General features: G+C 39.3%; 1 protein-coding gene across 1 annotated transcript in view; it reads left to right on the forward strand.

Moving 5' to 3' along the window:
- The first annotated feature begins 5,865 nt into the window (after positions 1-5,865).
- STX18 (syntaxin 18) overlaps positions 5,866-19,880 on the forward strand; it is a 61,264-nt gene continuing 47,249 nt past the window's right edge. The window contains exon 1 of the mRNA XM_027643051.1: positions 5,866-6,063. Within this exon, the coding sequence (XP_027498852.1) occupies positions 5,902-6,063 (162 nt within the window). The 5' untranslated portion in view covers positions 5,866-5,901. The remainder of the gene's footprint in view (positions 6,064-19,880) is intronic.

Here is a 19,880-nt window from a genome sequence, read left to right on the forward strand (position 1 = left end):
ATACTGTGAGAATGTACATAATCTTAGTCATAAGTAATAGAACTACAGATAACATAATTTGGGGTACTGCAATGTCAATTAATTTGGTGTCTTTATTGCTGCTTTAGTTATTGTGAAAGCCACTGTGACAAGTCACTCTAGTGACATCCAGCAGATAGAGAGCAGATAGAGAGCCATTGCCTAACCTCAGAAATGTCCGAATGGAGCTATGGAATTACTCCAGTCCTTTGTGGGTTTGGCAAAGACTTTGTAGAATCTCTAGTGACGTAGGCTGGGCCTGATTCAAATCCCAACAACGGAAATGTCTTTGATTTGGTTTATTGTTATTTCTGACCCTATAAATGTGGGAAGCACTTAGGCACTAGGACATTATTTCCCTTACATATCAGTTGGTCATTGAAGTTTACAACAATTGAAACAAAATTAAAATTCGTTTGTTTTTTCGTCTTTTACTTTTAAAGCATACATAATAACATAAACTAAATGCCCGTCCAACCATCATGTTGGATGGTGTGTTATGTACACAGTAGGATTTGAGTTTCTTATGAGAAAATTGAACAAAAATGATCCAGATTTCACAACTCCTTTTCTTATATCACTGTTTGTAAATAACTTCACTTTTGCTTGTTGTTAATATGGAATCAATGGAGGATCACATTTAAATACAGTTCCTGTTGAACACAAGACATCAATATGCTCTGTGTTGTGTTCCATGACTGAAGTTCATCTTCATATTCCATAAGAGATTTTTTCTTATCCATTTTCATTAAGGGGTTGGAATTTTAGACTGTAGCTAGGTTGGTTTCACTTCTAAAACCATGAATATTGAGAAATAAATTGAATCTGGTCTAAGTTATGGGGAACAGCTGTGTCTGCACTGCTTTTCAGTCTTCATCTGGAACTATCAGCAGGATAGTTCCAGAAAAGTGTTTTTTTTAACCTCTCTTCTACTCTTTTCACAGTTGGCCTATCAACATTATTTTTCATGGGGAATTTCTGAAGGATCTCTTGCATACATTCTTTTATCTCTGGTCACTGCCAGTAACTCAGAGCTTGTGGGACAATGTCAGCATCCTACATATACAATATTTATTGCATAAATATTTTCAAGTCAAATCCTCTTGCATTCAATATTGTGGGCAGGGGCGTGCAAAATTCAGGCCTGTCTTTTGTGCTCATTGTATCCCATTTCTAAGGCCCCATAGGGTGACATAGTGTGTAGTTGTTAGCAATATTAATTTTCTTCACTACCTATATTAAATTATATGTGTAACAAGTCTGCATTGATTTCTTTGTGTTGGCTGCTGCTCAATTTATAGGGGTTCATCTACTCAGGGAAGCCTGTGGCAGAAAATTGGGTTGTGAATGTACAAGGCACTACACCTGAACATTCCTGAGCTTAGTCAAAGCTGCCTCTTAACATTCATCAGTGTCATTTAGAGACTGTTCAAAGGGCACTCTGTCTCAGCTGGGTTATTGCCATGTATATTTTCACAACTCTTAAAGTTCATTTACTCTAATTACTGCTGCTGTTGGATCAGCCAAGAAGCAGTAGTGATAATGTGGCCAAAAAAACCCTAATATACACTGTATTATAAGAGTTAAAGCTTTGTAGGATAAGCAGTTTTACAACTTGAGTTACAAATTGAGCAAACAACTGAAGATTTTACCCTCTGAAGTTTGATGCTTTGGAGAATAACATCAATATAATTAGGTTTATTTCTTTCTTATAAAACCTTGTCTAAAAGGTAATTTTTTTCTGGTGAAGACCTACAGTTTTCTTCCTCACTTGGAATTTTACCTGCTTTTTAGATATAATGTCCAAAGGCAAGGACAGTGTTTCCATTTAACTGAGGAAGAATCATCACTCCTGAGGATTGCTCTTGCATGCACTAGCCAGCTCTTTAATATTTCAGTAGTTCAAATTTAATTGCATTGAACACACACACACACAGAAGCAGAAACACACACACACACTTCTTTGGTGATGTAATCTGGATAGAATGTATCATGTTAGGATTTACATTACCACTAAAGGATGGGTTTATAACTGACTTCTCTTTGAATGAAATATGCTTCTGAACAATTGGAAAATAGAGTTATTTTTTCTAAAAATTTCTATTGTTATACATCATATATACAGACCTGTTTTAAGGCAAAAATATATTTTATGTAAAGGGTTTCTGTTCGAACCATTTTTGGTGTAAATTTTGTTGTGATGGTCTAGTTCCAGGAAGAATAACAGAACCTTGATGTTACTGCCAATTGAACTGGTTTCTAGCAGTAAATATTTGTTGCCACAGACAACAGAAGTTGCTTATCTCTATGCAGTTCATATTCATTGTTTCCACAAAACTTTGTTTCAGTGTATACAGTGACCATACTTCCTTTGTACATGTTGAATTGTCTTCCAGTTCTACTTTTAAACACCAAAGATTTCTTTACACATCCACAAAGTTGTATTTACTTTGAGTGTAACTCAATAAGCATGCATGCTGTTGGTTTAAAAGTTTAAGCTGTCATCAAATACAGTTTCTCCCTTTTTGATTTGTGTTGATTACAAATGTGCACTGTGAGCAAACTGTCTTCCTTTTGATACTGCCTGTGCCAAATATGGACCTTTGTCACATTGGAAGGGAAGACGTTCAGGAGCTCTATCACCTGTGTTTACTTCTCACACCAAAGGAAATTTGAGGAGTTACCTGTCTCTGAGTGGAGACAAACCCCACTGGCCCCTCTTTCCTGAGCACATTCATTGACAACCACAGGGAAACATCGACTCCTTTTCACTAGCAGGTTTGTCCAGGACATTTTACAGGACATGCCTGTTAAGAAGGTACACCAAGACCTGATGATCACCAGGTTGCTCTCACACTGCACACAAAACTCTTGTAGTTTGCAAAGTCCTAATTTCTTCTCATCCAGACATGTTCCCGCTGAGGCACAAGAGAGTGCACAGTGTATGTGGTCTTACAGACTTACCTGCATTGCTTGTGGTGGGACTGTAGTTCTTTGTGTGTGGTTTTGGGATTTCACTCCAACCTTAAAATCTTAAATTTCAAGATCAGTTTTTTTAGCAGTTACAGGAAGCTCGAGCACGTACTATTGAAACCTATCTGCTCCAAAGTAAGCCATAAGCTTTCAAAGGAGGTGGCTGTGGAAGTGCAAATAACTACTGAGCAGATGCAGATACTGTATACAGGAAGCTAGGATCAAGTTCAAATAAAAGCTTTGGGCACCAGTTCTTAGCAACTGATTTTAAAGCAGTTGTAATCTTCAAAGCTATCTATTTATCTCTACAGCAGAGGCCCTGGGTATTATATACCTAATGAGTTAGACCACTTGAGCAACCTTCTTTCACATTAAAAAGGTACTTTAACTTTTTCCTTTGCCAGATTAACTGTTCAGTCTATTTCTGACAGATGAGATCAGCTATATGGAATTTTAATACTCTGTTCCTTTTAAAATGTGTCTCTGTTTATCTCCTTGGGCCTGAATGGAAGTTTTAAGACTGTTGAGGTTCAAAATTGGTTGTGTACTATTACTATTACTATGGCTGTTTTGGGGTGTTTTTTCAGTAACTATTGGTCACATACATAAAGCACAAATAAATAAGTAAAAGTAGAAATAAGGACATGATCTTGTTCCTGAAAAACTTTCCAGGTAAGGTCCTGATCCAGTGAAAGAGTTATGTGCTTAACTATGTGTGCCATGTGTGGTTCCACTGACCTCAGAGAGAGTATTCACAGTAGTTTAACATGTGCATAAATCTTTGCAAAGTTGGAAGGCAAACTACAGCATGTCTGTTAAAATTTATTTTGCTTTAATGAACTGTAGTTTCTTTTTTCTTCCAAAAATGTTTAGAGTATTCCAGTTATTTTAAAGAACTTAAATTTCATTAGAAAACGATTGAACTATTACTTCACATAGGCACCAATAAGTGTTTTTTTCCTAAAAGCAGGATGGGAAGATGAAGTTCAAAATTTCTAAATAACTTTTATATTTCTACAGTTTAAATGTCAAAAAGCAGTACTCTAATAGGAAAAACTCTGTAGATTCTTATCCAATAGCCACTTAAATGGGAATATTCAAGGGACTGTAAATGTTTGCTTCATTAAATATTGTAACAAACTACATAGTTGAAGGTGCACAGAACCAGAGGTTAATGGTATCATCTATACTTTCAGGAGCATACTACTGTGGGCTGAGCAGTGAACTTCTTATTTCTGCTGGCAAAAAGCTACCTGTGCAAGTGCCTGTGTTTGTGGAATGAGTTATTACTTACTGACAAAACCACAGCACCTGAAACATATAGCATTCACAAACACACCTCAGAAGAGTATTCAAGGAGTGAAGGGTGCCAGTGTAATCACGACACTCTTGGAATTTTATTAAATGTGCTTGCTTTGTTATGCAAGGGGAAAAAACCCACCAATTTTAGGAAACATAACTGAAAGTATCTGATTTACCATGTGTGAGTTTCACGTAGCTTTATTAAACATGTCCTTTGCTGAAGTATCTTTACACTGAACTTCTTAATCTTGAAAGAGCAAAGCATTTGGCTCAAGGTTCAGTCAAATACTGCTGGCCTTCCTAGAGTGACAACTTTAATCTCCTTCATTGTCCACTTTTTTAATACTTTAAATATAGTCTCATGGCAAATCCAGCACCGAGGACAGGGACTTCAAACAGTCTCTTCCTTTAATTAGAAATACATATCCATACCACAATAAAAACACAATTTAAAATAGAACAGTAATAACAAAGTATGAATGAATACTAATTGCAATATAACTATAAGGGAACCACTAATATATAGCCAAGGCTGAGTTGATGGGAATTGAACTGAAAGCAGAACAGTAATCAACCAGAGAAGAAAGCCTTATACCCTGGAGTAGATAGGAAAAATAGTTGTGGTTGATTAAGTTCCAGTCCACTGAGGCGAGGTAGGATTTTGAAATTGTGTTCTTTGGAAACTATCTCAGGGAATGTGCTTCTGGTCAGTGAAAGGACAGTTAAAACTACATGGTGTCTGCTGGATCCCAGAGCATTAGACGGCATATATATATAGATACATATATTTACATATACACACTTACATATACATACATCTCTCTCTCTAAAAACACCACCACTAGTTATTGGGTCAAAAGCTTAGACAGAGACAGAGTCACAGAATACGCTGAGTTGGAAGGGACCTACAAGGATTGTTGTGTCCAACTCCTAGCCCTGCACAAGACCATTCCCAAGAGTCACATCATGTGCCCGAGAGTATCGTCCAAGTGCTCCTTGAACTCTGCCAGGCTTGGTGCTGGGACCACTTCCCTGGGGAGCCTGTTCCAGTGCCCAATCACCCTTTGGATGAAAAAACTTTTTCTACTATCCAACCTAAACCTCCCCTGACACAACTTCAGGCCTTTCCCTCGTGTCCTGTCACAGGTCACCACAGAGAAACAATCACTGTCTGATCGCACGTGTGGCCATTTCCTAGGGGAGTCTCACACCAGCGCCAATTCCCGACCCGGTGCAGATCTGCTAACGTGTATTAATCAACTCTAACTAATCTGTCTTTCCACGACCAAGCTGCCGAGCCTGGGACACCGCGGGTAACAGCACCACTGGCGACACCTGCCACGGCACCGCAGCTGGGCGGCCTACACGCCCGAGTTTTGCTGCAATATAACTCTGATTCCCCGCAAAGCCGCTATTAGATCGGAGGAGGCGGCAGGCCCCCGCGCTCGCACTCTCGTCGCCGGTTCCCGCGGGCACGAGCCGCTCCCGAGCGCTTCCCGGTGGAAGCGGGAGCCTCCCCGCCCCCTCCCGCCCCGCCGCGCAGGGCGGAACGCGCCGCGCGGGGCCGCGTTGCGCGGGGACGGGCGTGCGGCGGCACCGGCGGGCGCCATGGCGGTGGACATCACGCTGCTGTTCAAGGCCAGCGTGAAGACCGTCAAGACCCGCAACAAGGCGCTGGGGGTGGCGGCGGGGGACAGCGCCAGGGACGAGCTGCTCAAGCGGGGCGCCACCCGCTCCAAGAGCGACTTCACCGGCCGCGCCCGGGAAGTGGTGAGTGAGGCCCTGGGGGGAGGGCGGGCTGCCCGCCCCTCACCGCCGCCCCAGAGCGTCCGGCGGGACCTGGGGAAAGCGAGCAGGCCCCGGAGCCGCCCGCAGAGAGCCCCGGGGCAGCGCTTTCCCACGCGGGTGTGGGCTGGGAGAGCCGCGGGCCGGCGCGGCTGTGGCGGCCGGGGACGGCTCCGGGCCCGGCTGTCGCCTCCAGGCTCCTCCGGGGCGGCCCCGGGGCTCTCCGGGCCGCGGCCCCTCCTGCCAGGGCTGCGGTTCCGTGGTCCAGATCCGCCGTCCCTTCGGCCGTGCCGGCGTGCAGGGGTGTTCCCTCACGCCAGCTGCCACGTAAGAGAGCGCTCCCCCAACACTTGTGTTCGTCAGCGTTTGTAATTCCTTTTCCTACTTGCTGCCTTTAGTTTGGTTGCCTCCCCTGCCACACGGTATGGCTGTAAAATGCCAGTCCTAGGCAAATTAAATGTACAGAGGTAATCGGAACGTTTTAAGACTTGAAAAGACAAGCACTGGAAAGTTAAGGAATTACAGACCTGAAAGCTGACTGGCATTAGTTACTCAGTCCACAGTCGTTCTGTAAGAACAATTTTGTCACAGATTGTTTTCCTCCATACTGAGTCAAAGGCAGAGTTTCAATAACATATATTTAATAAGGCACTGGACTGTACTTTCAAAACTACGAGAAAAAGGCTGCTTAATACAGTCTCTGAGGATACAGGCTTACAGAATGCATATGCAAGTTTAGGACTAAATGAAGAATGCACAAGTTATCTTGTTCTGTCACTTTCCGACTTAGGGATGATTTAGTTTTCAAGCATAGATATTAATGTCATATTTCTGTGCTCTTTGTATGTTTCCCAATTGTGAGAGAGAGTACATAAAAATTGATGTGTTTTATAACACTTGAGTTTACTGGCTCAGTGACTGCTTTGAGGCCTAAGCAGAGGTGTCAAGTTGAGTACCTGTTAAATGAACATATAATTATTCACCGTTACAAAAAAATGATGTGTGACTTGTCAGCTGTGAGTTGCTAGGAGGGATCTATCTGCAGCAATCAGACCTGTCCAAAAATTACATTTGTGATCTTTGTCCATGAGATCTACCTCCTCCCTCCCACACTGCATTTTTTCTGATTTTAACTAAAGGCAGTGTTAGAGAGAACAGGCTTCTTCAGTCTTACCCAAGACAGAGCAGAGCAGAACTTCTCAATTTCAATCTTCTTCATCAACAAAGCTGAAACTTTTAAATCTGCACTTGGGCTGGTGCTGAGGGCAGGTTGTTACCCCCTAAGAGTTTAGCAGTAGATGGTGTTTGGATGTATTAATGAAGTGTTTCACAGTTATTTGTGGTAGCAGAGGAAGCCTGAGGAAATCTGAGGTTTTTATGTTCTACTCAAGATACTGTTATATCCACAGATTTCTGTTTGTTCCCTCTGAAGCTTTTTACCTTCTGCGCAATTGCCACCAGTGTTATTTCTGTCTGCACTTCCATTCCTTCTTCTCAGTTTCAGTCTGTATTTCAAATAACTTACAGCCTCAAACTAGATTCATGTCCACCTTTTACACCCTCCTAGTCTTTGCTCCCTCTTCCCTTTCTGTGACCAGGGCTCCCTTGCTTTTGCTTTCTTCCAGTTTTGATTTTCTTCCTTAAAGTTCTGTTCATACTTAGGCCTCGTGTTACCCTCCTTTTCTCATTGCCTCACCATAGTCCTGTGCTGTGATGGTGTGCTAGAGCCATGTCCTTTTCCTCCTGCCTTAGTCTTTTGGTTTTTCCTTAGTCACAGTTACTGTTTCCTGGAGACTCCAATCTTGTCTCTGAACTCCTTACCCTTTCTGAGTTTCCTCTGTGCATTGTCCAGACAACAGAAAGAAGGACAAAGATGTGGATAAAAGTATCTTGATTAATTGCAAGAGCTTCAAGTGAAGTAAACAGCGAATGGCAGCAGGGATGAGCTGAAGCTCTTGAGGGGTAAAATGGGTTTAATTAATGGTACTTATATAAATGGTGACTTTGGAGAAGAAGTGAAAGCTAAAAATGTGTTGCTGAAGCATATGTGAATGTGATATCTCTTGACATGCTGATCATGGAGAAGGAGGAGATGGATTGGCCTTGCTCTGTAACACCTGTACCTTTGTGACAGTGAGCCAGCAACATACCAGACTACAGACCACCATCTAAATGTGTGAATAAAGCATTGAAACTACAGCTAGAAGAATAAGCTTTATAATAAAATAAATTATGATTTTAACTGTTTGTTTCAGCCAAATACAGTTCAGATTGATTATGTATGTGCCACACCCTCTTTAAAATACTTTGTTTAGCCTTGCAATTAAAAACTTAGCTGCTTTGGCCAAGACTGGGCAACTTGGGATGTGGGGCATCAACCACCTCTCTGGGAAGCCTGTTCTGGTGTTTGACCACCCTCTCAGTAAAGAAATGCTTCCTAATGTCCAGCCTAAACCTCCCCCGGCATAGCTTTGAACCGTTCCCGCTCGTCCAATCCCTGGATACCGGAGAGAAAAGGCCGGCACCTCCTTCTTCGGGTCCCCTCCCCAGGAAACTGTAGAGAGCAGTGAGGTTGCTCCTCAGCCATCTTTTCTCCAAACTAGACAAGCCCAAAGTCCATAGTGGAAGTTCTCCATTTGACCTGCAGATATGGAAATAGTGAAATACACGGAGTCCACACACAGAATTTCTCCTTTCAGCATTATATTCTGGGTGGGTTTGCGTAGCATCTTGCAGGTAGAGCTGTACTGATGCCACCTGTGCTCCAAGCTCCAGAAGCATCAACCAGCCCTGGCAGCACAGGTGGAGTGTGAGACTGGGTGGCTGCTTAGCTGTAGTATCAGAAATCTCCTTTGTAGTTCATCCCATGGAGGTTTTGTGTCATGTTATTAATGTGTTTGAACACTTGGCTGAACTGTATTAAGTGATGTAATTCTGTTGTATGTCATATATTCTTTTTCTTCTTTCTGCCCCTGAAGGACTATGAGTCTTGCTCTAGGATTTGAGAACTGTGGAGATTTTTTTTTTTGATTTTTTTTTTTTACTTTTTGTTTTCATTGTGTACAGTCTTAAGTGATGTTTAAGAAGGAAGATTGAAGGTGCTTAGCATTTGAGGAAGAAGCTGGCAAAATTGTAGCAGTAATCCTACACAGTGGGCACCTGTACTTATGGTGAAGTTTCACTGCACTTGGGAGATAGAGTTATAAAGTCCTGGTTTACATTCTCAAACTTAATGTGATTTTTTTGGCATAGATGTAGGCATAGAGAATGTAGAATATAAGAGTTTTGACTTGAATAGATATGCTGTGGGGAAGCTGGTATAGAGATGAAAAGATATCTGTGTGCTCTTGGTATTCTGTGTTAGTCACAAGAAAATACTTCAACATTCTGTATTACTTTGTTTTTTTTTGAAGCTGACTGTTTTATGCTCAGGTATACTGTATTGCTGCAGTCTGTAGGGAGCTGATGAAGGTTTTTGTATTTGAGACTAAGTTGTTAACACAAGGATGTAACGAGGTCGTCTATAACCGTGGTAATGTTGGTTGCAGAGACTGGTGTTGCTGGTGACGTTGTTAATCTGTGACAAAACTGATCCATATAAATCGAAGGTTAATGTTATGGCTGTGAACTTGTTGAAAGGATTTTCTTTGCCCTAGCATTGACCCATCACTGTTTGTTTGGTTTGGGGTTTTTTTGGTCTGTCAGCTGCACTGTACAATCATTGGGTTGTCTGATATGTAATGAAAGATGACTTACGCTTTCTGTATGGTGAATGTTTCTGGCATGTCTCCATCTCTTCACCAGTTGCATATTGACTAGGACCAGGTAAGAAATGATTCTAGAGGGATTCTCTAGAGGAAAGCTACAGTTACAGTGACATACTTTCCATTGCTTGCAATTTATAAAAGATTGTTAGAATTCATTATGTGTGTGTTAGTGCTTTTTGATGAATTAAAAGAAAAGCAGCATTTTTTTCTCTTAGACTTTACAGTTACATGGCTATTTTAAGTGCAGTATACGGGGATATTTAAGTTTGTATTCTGTCATACTTGTACAGGCATATGTAGCTGTGGCAGGTTGATCCTGACTGGATGCCAGGTGCCCACCAAAGCTGCTCTATCACTGCCCTCCTCATCTGGACAGGGGAGAGAATATAGAACAAAAGGCTCATGGACCATAAGGACAGGGAGAGACCCCTCAGTAGTTATTGTCATGGATAAAATCGACTCAAATTGGGGAAATGAATTTAATTTGTTACCGGTCAAATCAGAATAGGATATTGAGAAATAAACCAAAATCTTAGTAACACCTTTCCCCCACCTCTCCCTTCTTCACTAATTCTCTGCCTCCTCCTCACCAGCGGCACAGGCGGACTGGGAATGGGGGCTGCAGTCAGGTCATTGCACAGTGTCTCTGCTGTGCCTTCCTCCACAGGGGAGGACTCCTCACTCTCTTTCCTTGTTCCAGCATGGGGTCCCTCCCATGGGGTGCAGTCTCTCAGGAACAGGCTGGTTCTGCGTGGATCCCCTGTGGTGTCACAAGTCCTACCAGAACACCTGCTCCAGTGGGGGCTCGCTCCTCTCTCCATGGGGTCACAGGTCCTGCCAGGAGACTGCTTGAACTTCCCATGGGGTCACAGCTGCCTTTGGGCACCTCCAGTTGCTCCAGTGGGGGGTCCTCCAGGGGCTGCAGGTGGATCTCTGTTCCACCATGGACCGTCCTGGCTGCAGGGGGGCAGCTGCCTCACCGTGGTCTGGGCAACAGGGTCATCTCTGCTTCAGTGCCTCTGCTTCTGCACTTGAACTTGGTGTCTGCACAGTTGTTCCTCTCGTATATTCTCCCTCCTCCCTCCAGCTGCAGTTACTGTTGTGCAGCAACACATTTGCACCCCCTTCTTAACTCTTATCCCAGAGGCACAACCACTTTTGCTGCTGGGCTTGGCCTTGGCCAGTGACAGGTTCATCTTGGAGCTGGTTGGTGTTTGCTCTGTCAGACACGGGGGGGAGCTTCGGGCAGCTTCTCACAGAAGCCACCCCATAGCCCCCCTGCTACCAAAACCTTGCCACACAGACCCAATATATTTGTTCCTTGATATGGTGTCAGATTTGGGATTAAGGTAAATGGTTGAAGAATTTTACCGATTAGAGCAGAAGTATTAAAGAAAAAAAAAAACAGGCTTGCAGTGAGTGCTCAGTGACAAACATAAGCAGTGCAGAGGCTGAGTTTGTGAGACCAGTTCACAGCTTTACAATGTCTTAAATCTGTTATTTTGGATATTTTAAAAGATTGTCAGTTTTGGAAGGTGTTTGGCATTTGAGTTTCTGTTTTAGGACAATATTAGGAAATCTGACTGTTTAAGCCTTTCCTGTTTTTTTTTTATGGCAAGTATGAGCTATTAGAAGTATCATCTGTGTCATATGCTGCTTAGGTATTTGAAAATATTGAAGGAAAGAGAACTTTTTATCACTGCTCACTGTTCAATATGTGTTGGAGAAATGGAATCAAGGGTCATACAGCCTATTAAAAGAAATAAATATAAAAAAATGGTCAAGTAGAATTTCATGACAGACTTGATTACAGCCATGAGTAAAATCTCCTGATTTGCTATGGGAGGTTCTCTTCTTCTTTAAGGTTTTGTGAAAAGCTAAAAAATGAAGTGTTGTAGCATGAATTCGAAAGCAATACCAGTCATATCTGAAAACATATCCTTGAGATTGGAAAAATTGAAAGGTTAAATGTTTCTAAGTCTTTAAATGCAAAATTTCAGAATGATCAAATGTCCATGTTTGAAGCTGTTGAACACATAAGGATGCCAGATTCATGAGGCTGCAACATCTGTTATTCATATAAGCTCTGTGTATGGATTCTGTAGGATGATTAACTGATTCTTCAAAAAAAATTGGTATGATAGGCCAATATTCACATAAAAAATATGTTCAGCTGCTCTGTACAAATGTGTAATGAGGAGGAAAAATCCTCACATAAAACTTGTCTCCAAAACTAGTTCTCGTGAAAGCCAGAACAAATGGCATTGAATATAAATTTTAAGCAAACCTTTTAATTTCAAGGCTACCTGACTTTTGTATGCTGCTTTGGCTACCCAGAGGGTAGTGGTGGCTTTTTTTTTTTTAATTTTCTAATTTTTTTTTAATTCTCTAGGTAAAACAGCTTTTCATGCATACCTGCAAAATCCAGCATATTCCATTGTTTGGAATGCAGCCCATGGGATAATTCAAAAGAGCAATGCTGTTAGAAGAGATGGAGAGCTGATGTTTTGTCCTCGGTCCCAAACTTGGGGTCTTCCTGCACATTTTTTCACTGTTTATTATTTAGAGCATTCCCATAGGAGAAAAAAGGGTAGGAGTGTTTGTATATGGAGTTTAAAATGGCTTCATCATTGCCACTGTCACTTCATTTAAAAAAGCCCAAAAATGCCCCAAACCAGTAGCTGGTCCCCCAAATTGACTGTAGAGGACCACCTTGAAAAGCATGATATAATTGTTGACATAGCACAATTAAAACTGAGTGTTTTTAAACATATATACTTTCTGATCCCTTTCAGACTATTTGGGATTGCTTGAAGAAGCACTAAGAATAAAATTCAGCCACCAAGATCGTATAACATATGCAGTATTAACAGAGAAAGACAAGTCTGCACTCTCACTGGAAAATTTCTAGGGATTTACAAACAAAAAAAAATTTGAAAAATATTAGTAGATGAAATCCAGAGATCTAGATTTCAAACAGAGGATTCCTTGTGCTTAATACAATTTTAATATAATAAGAAAAAGAGTAGACTTGCAGACTGGGAGGTCCACAGGCTTTTCCACTGCCTGCTATTTTTGGATATATAGTAACTTCAGTTCTTGGCAGACTAGTATACTGATACAGGGAGTAACACCATCTCTGTTCTAAAAGTAAAAGGTATATAAAAATAGAAATGCCAAGTATTAAATGTTTTATTGGAATATACAGTAATTATTATGCTGCTGGTTCTGAGTCAAGTTCAGGTTGGTGACTCCAGAACGAATCATGTTATATCTGAGCTTTTCGAAACACTGAGAAATATCCAAAATGAAGAAATAGCCAGTTTATTATGTTAACTTTTATAGGATGGGACATGGATTTACCGGGTCTAGGATAGACTGGAAAGGGACTTAATCCTTAAAACTTCCATATCCAAGAGTGGTACCATTAAAGTCTGTGGCAGAATGCAGGCAGAGCATCAAAGACTGTGGTTATGTAGTGAACTGCTTCTGTTGTGATTGAATAGCTGATACTAACCAGTGCTATGAGGGAAATGGCCAAAAATGGTTAAAATTGTTGCTTTAATGGTTTTGGTTTTATACTCAAACTAAAAAATTATAACCTGATTTAATAAGGTTAGTTTATACGATCGTTTTGACTCTAATGATTACATAAGAATAACTCCCATGAGAGAATATTTGGATACAGGGGAAATATATACTGCTTGTGGTGTAGCCAGTTATAGTCTTTATTAGAAATTAATGACTGTGCCAAATTTTGGACAGCAAGTGATATTTCAGTTCACTTCTTAACTTTTAATGAGAGGTAAGTTCTAATAAATTGGGCCCACAGCTGAGGTCATTGGGATTAATTCTGACTTCTCCCATATATAGTTGTGAACAGTCACTCTTTTCCCCAAAGTTCACCAGTGATGCTGCATTTTGTACTCGTTTACATGCACATGGGTTTCCCTCCCCCAGGTTGTAGGCAGAAAATATAATTTTGAATTATGCTTTTTCAAATAGGGAGTTATAGTATACTGCTGTCTGATATTTCAGATTTATCTCGTTCCCTGTGCAAATTATGGTTAATGTTAGTTTTTAATTATGAGCATTATTTTTACTTCTCGTTTCCTTCATCCTTGTTAGAGAAAAAGTTTAGTCTGAGAGATGGAAGGGAAAGAAGTTGGTAATTTTAATTAGTAGAGGAGAAACACATAAAAAGCTGGTTAAGGAAATAGCAGAGTAAAAATTTTTTTGAAAATACTTCTGGAGAAGAATGAAATGCTGACCTTGTTCAATGCATTAGGATTAAATGCCAAATCACTAATGTTCTCCCTGTAATGCTTCTGGTTTTAGCAAAACTCACATTAGAAACAATGGTGACAGTATAGATTGGCCTTGAGGGAAAAGTTATGAACTCTTGCATTTTGGGAAATGTCTGTGCAAATGTCTGTCATTGTGTCCTTCCTCTCCCCACCCTCAGCTTTGTTTGTTTGTTTTAAAGTACATTCTTAACTCCCTGGGAATTATTTTCTGTATATAACAGAACAGCGGGATTGAAAGTTGGCTTGGGAGACAACTTTCCTTAGTTGCCTGTTAATTTTGTTTTGACTAACTGGACCCCATGTGGTGCTGAGTCGTCCAAAAGCATCTAAGGCTACAGTTCCCATTTTGAGGATGTTGTCTTTGTCCTCACCTTACCTCCTTCCAGCCTGGTTGTGGAAGGTTCTTTCCTTGCTTGGGGTTGTTGGAGGAATCGTTGTATCATGTCGCTGGTCACTGAACTCTTTCCTGACTGTGGTTGTCCATAAAACCAACACTTCTTGTGAGTTCTTGCTTTGTCATCCTGCCACAGATAAGGGTAACGTTTGTGGAAGTTTGTGGAGCATATGATGATATGCTCCACATACATTAGGATGACCTCTGGAGGAGAAAGGTGGGCTAGGGGCAGAATGGTGGAGCTCGAGGGGTCTGAAAGGCAGAGAGAGACAGTGGAAAAGAAAGACAATAGAAAGTGAGCAGGCATAGCTGGAAGTAAATGGAAGGATGTATGATGGAGAAGAGACAGTCTAAGATTAGAGGTAGAAATATGGGTTAAAAATAAAAAATAAAAAGAATGAATATCAGGAAATGATATGGAGGTTATGATGCAATACATCTAAATAGGAAAGAAAGGATGGGAAATGGAAGAAGGAAGAACGAAGCTGAAAATATTTTCAGGTTAGTGAATTTAATTGATGCATTTAGGCTTTTTACTGTTTCTCTGAGTTCTTTATCAAAGATTTTGGAGCAAGAGGAGCTCATTATTTTTAGTACTTTGATACGCTGACATTGCTACAATCTTTGGGCTCTGTATTTATGTATGTTGAAATATAATCTCTTGCTTGGGACAGAAATGAACATAAAAATAAACATACTCAAAAGAATATCAGTGTGATTTGTTAAGAGATTTAACTGTTGGGGTTTATTTCCCCAGGTATTAGCAGTGAGGCCAAAATAAAGCTGATTTCCCTGGAAGTTAGTTACTTTAAAGGTCTAATTATCCTCCTCCTCTGCTTTTTTAAAATAGAACAAGTTTGGTGGATAGCAGCTGAGAGAAGGACTTAGCTTGACTCTTCTCACCATCCTGCTGTTCTCATTTTCTGTGTGTGTAGTTTGTCCTGCTTCTTCACTTGCAAAGAGAGGGATGTTCTTGCACATTTGAAAAGTAACTTCTTTTATCTTCTGCTTAATCGAGACTTGAACTGAGGAGTTTTCTTCTCTCTGACAATTATCAAACCATTTTTTATTAATTTTGAATCATTCTGAATCAAGTTGCTTTGAACTCTGAAGTGTATTCAAATAAAATGAGTAGATGCTGTTATTTAGGATGCTAATTATGCTTCACATATGTGATCAGCAAAAAAAAGTTTAATTCTAATCTCAGGGAACAGCTATTTAAAAACATAAAGGTTTTACAACTTCTCACAAAAATCAGTTACTTATCATTACTTTCAATGAATAGTACTCCCATCTGTGTTTTTGTTAATTGAGGCTGGTTTTGGTCATCAGGGTTAGTTCTTGCTGTAATGCTGAGCTGATTACTTGTGATTTTTGGTAATGAGTGGATTAAGTTTTTCTGTGTTTCACTGTGGACAAAATGATATAATTTTTCAGTGAAAGATTAGGTAATTATGTGCTCTGTCTTTGAAACTTCAGTCCAACTATACTTGAAAATATTTTTCAGACTGGAAATAATAAAACCTGGCACAATAGCTTCAGCTGTGAGAGCAATTAAAGGGTGAAAATTGGAGGTATGAATCATTTCCAGCAATTTAAGGAAACTGTTCTTTACTGTTGAAAATATTACTGTGATATAATTGTATAGAATGTTAAATGATGGACACTTTCTTGAAAATGTAAGTTTCCTGACTTCGTGGTGGCGTGTCAAAGCTTTCTGTCTGCCAAAAGTGACATTTTATAGTGATCAGGTGTTTGTTGTCCCTTTTTATCTTTTCATTCTGACTCTGCCTTCCCTTTTGATAGAGGGTGGTGAGAGCTGTAGAAGAGCAGATGTGTTTCATCTGCTCAAATTTACATCTATTCCATTTCCATAGGTATTGTCCAGCATTTGAAAAACAAACAAAACAAAACCCAGATACAATTAAATGTAATCCAGATTCCTTTCAGTCTTTGCTTTTCCATTATTAATGGATTGCTTGACATTTCCTTTTGGATATTTCCTTTTTTTGGTTGACTTTTAAACGGTTTTGAATGTGGATGTAATCTCACTGATTCTAAACTGAATATTTCATTTCTGCAGTACAGGATGCAACTTACTGGTGCTTCCCACCTCTCCATGTCTCAGCTGGGTAGGAATTGTGAAATGGGTTTCAAGTGAATATTGGTGGAGGTTCTGTGAGGATATCTGGAAGCTCTTAAATATTATGTTGGTTTATGGTTGAAAATAAGAGAAGGGGTCTTGGTTTAATTCCTAAATTTATTAGACCTCTAATATGAAGTATTATTCTGATATTCTCATTAAATTCTAATGTGATCATTCAGTGATTTTTTTATTTTTTAATGGGGGGGGGGGGGGGGAAAGGCCTCCAGGGTTTTTTTTCTGGCTCTTACTCTTTGGGGAAAAGGAAGGAACACATTGTGTGAGCTGTAGAAGAACATAGTGCTCACTCTTAGGACACTTTATGTGTAATGGAAGGCATGTTATACAATGTATCTATCTTTTTTATTACCAGTGCACTATTTAAAAAGAAGCAGTGATAGCAAGCTGACATGTGAAAGACAAACATGTAATGGTGATGAAAACCATTTAATGATTAGTAGAGAAACAAATATTTATTGAAAATAAAAACCATGTCTAAAGGCTCTAATGTTGACTTATGGAAACACTCCCATGTTGTGGTATTTGCAGTGCTGTATGTCCTGTACAGTAGATATTGTTCAAAATTGCTTGGGAACTGGAGCTTGCAGTTGTGAGCTTGGAATGTCCTGCAGATAATTAAGTTGTGGTCAGGCCTTAGAAAAATAAAAAGTTCTCGAACTATGATTTTATAAACATGCTACAATAACATTTCTTTATATTTAACAGTTTCTTATAGAAAGCCGATACTCTCACAAGGCATTGACGAAAGGTAAAACATCAAGAAAGAAAAAAATATTAAATTAAAACTTCACTTAGGATGTTGACAGTTGGCTTGTAATATTAAACAGCTGTGTGTGTTCCTGAGATATTCTTTCAGAACCTTGTTGCATGCTAGTTTTCATGTGACAGCTACAAATTTTTGATTCATTTAAAATTCTACTTTCTTCAGCTGTCTTTGTTATATGTTATTTTCTTTGGGTCGACTCAGCTGGCCAGTGTGATGCATACTGTGGTTTCTGCTGTGATATTCATGGGAAGACATTGCTTTATGAGGGCTTAAATTGAGGCATGGCTCATTCACCCATATAGAAAATTATTAAATGTATGCAAAGATTCTTGACTTAACATTACCTTTGCATGTGTAAGCAGGGTAGTTACTGATTCTGGTTGTGAATGTGATAGGGCATAATTCGACCTCTTTGACTCTTAGGAAATATTGCACATAGAAGTCAATACCAAAAAAAAGAACTGAAGTTTTTAAAAGATGTAAGTTTAACAAAGCATAGAGGGAATTATAAATTAAAGGAAAAGTGTGTGGCACTACTAAAATGACAAAATGTTGTGTCCAGTTCTGATGTCAGCCTTTTTATGAAATGTGATAGTGGTGGGAGGTTGCTTTGTCGTTCTGGTTTTTTGGGGGTTTTTTTTGTAATAGAAAGAGCTACACAGATGATCTAAAGTCTGAAAAATCTACTTTGTGGTGAGAAATCCTTTAATCTTATTTTGTTAGGGTACACGATCACAAGAAAAAAAAGTGTCTGATTTCTGCATGGATCTTATGAAGAAGCAAAGTAAGATACAGTGCCACAAGTAGCACACATTATTTGAGGTGTGACTCAGCTGATCCTTCATTTGGTAGATTATGCATCATTTGAAGTATCTTAAGTCAAGTGCATGTATTTCAAAATACATACGGTACTCAACAAGTAATGCAGGAGTTAACGCCTAAGGATGGATCAGGAATTCCTTTTTACATGTGGGACACTGCTTCATACCAAAGCAAGGAATTGAATAGTGGTTTTTCAGATCCCAGACTACTGCTCCAGTGACCTGTGACTCTGATCAGTCTGACCTTGGACTGCGAACGTATGAATGTTCTCTCTTCGTTTTTAAAAATAAAAGAACATATAGGAAACAACATGCTAAAGTTGTTATTCTGAAATAAAATAGCCATATTAGACTTCACAGGCTGCTTAATCTACCACAGAAGTTTGTTGCTGTGAAATGAGCAACCACTTTTTAATGTTGGGGGTTTTTTTGTCTGATTTCTTCCTCACAAATTTCAGAGGACGAATTATGTATAAAGATGGTTAAGTGATTTTTTTTTTTTTAAAAGTGAAGAAATCAGTAATGGACATGAGGTGTTCATTGGTTAAATAATTCTACATTGCTGTAGTCTGCATACCGACTCTGTTTCACATATATGAATTGGATATCTCCTTTCTTTGTTTTTTAAAGATTTGTGTAAAGACACAGTAAGTGAGAGTAGCTTATTGTAAGAATACATTTTATTTTTCTTGATGATGTTGTTTCCAGTTCCTAAGATTTTTAGCTTGTTGTAAAATCCCTTAAAGTGTAGATGGGAAATACTGATGAATACTGTTCATACTTACGAATACTGATGGGAAATACTGTTTCTTATGGTTCTAAATATGATATAAGGAACTGTACAGCAAATACAGGAAAATCCTTATTTGAGATAGTGAAAATGTGATGGAGAAGAAAAAAAGAAAAAATATCAGAGTTAATTAGTTGTTCTAAAATGTGACCTAGTGTAACTTCTTATATCCTGTTTATTTTCTGCCATGTTACAGCATGCAGAATTCATGGTGCTGTGGCCTGGCTATTTAGCTATATTAGCTTCACAATTTATTGTCTAAAAATTACAGTAGTTTCAGGAGCAGTTTGTGGGTTCACACAAAACACTTGAAATACTTATAATTTTATTTTGTAAGAAAAATAAGACATTTTTTGAAGCAAATTTATTTTTTTGCTTACAGTGAAGAAGCAGCCTTTTTTATAGAGATCTTAAATAAAAATCAAGATTTATTGAATTAAGCATACACACCCCATGTAAATTCTAATATGAGTATTATTTCAATTTTAAAGAAATAAATTTAAAAGCATCCATTATAGATGTGGGAAGGAAGATAGGGCAAATATTACACGGATTTTATCTTTTGAGTAAAATTGCATGCTTGTTTCATTTGTTTATACATGGTTGTTACAAAAACCCATCGTCTGTTTATTGAACTGTTTTGAATAAACTGATTTATATCAATCAATTCTTAAAATGCAGTGGAAGAAGTCTTTTCTTTCAGTGAGACTTATAAGTTGTGGTAGGAATTCTGTGCAGCCTGATGATGATGATGGACTTGATCTTCTGTCTGAGCAGGCATACAAATAACTCT

The sequence above is a fragment of the Corapipo altera genome, unplaced genomic scaffold (genome assembly GCF_003945725.1).
Source record: "Corapipo altera isolate COAL_440 unplaced genomic scaffold, ASM394572v1 22, whole genome shotgun sequence".
Taxonomy (NCBI): Eukaryota; Metazoa; Chordata; class Aves; order Passeriformes; family Pipridae; genus Corapipo; species Corapipo altera.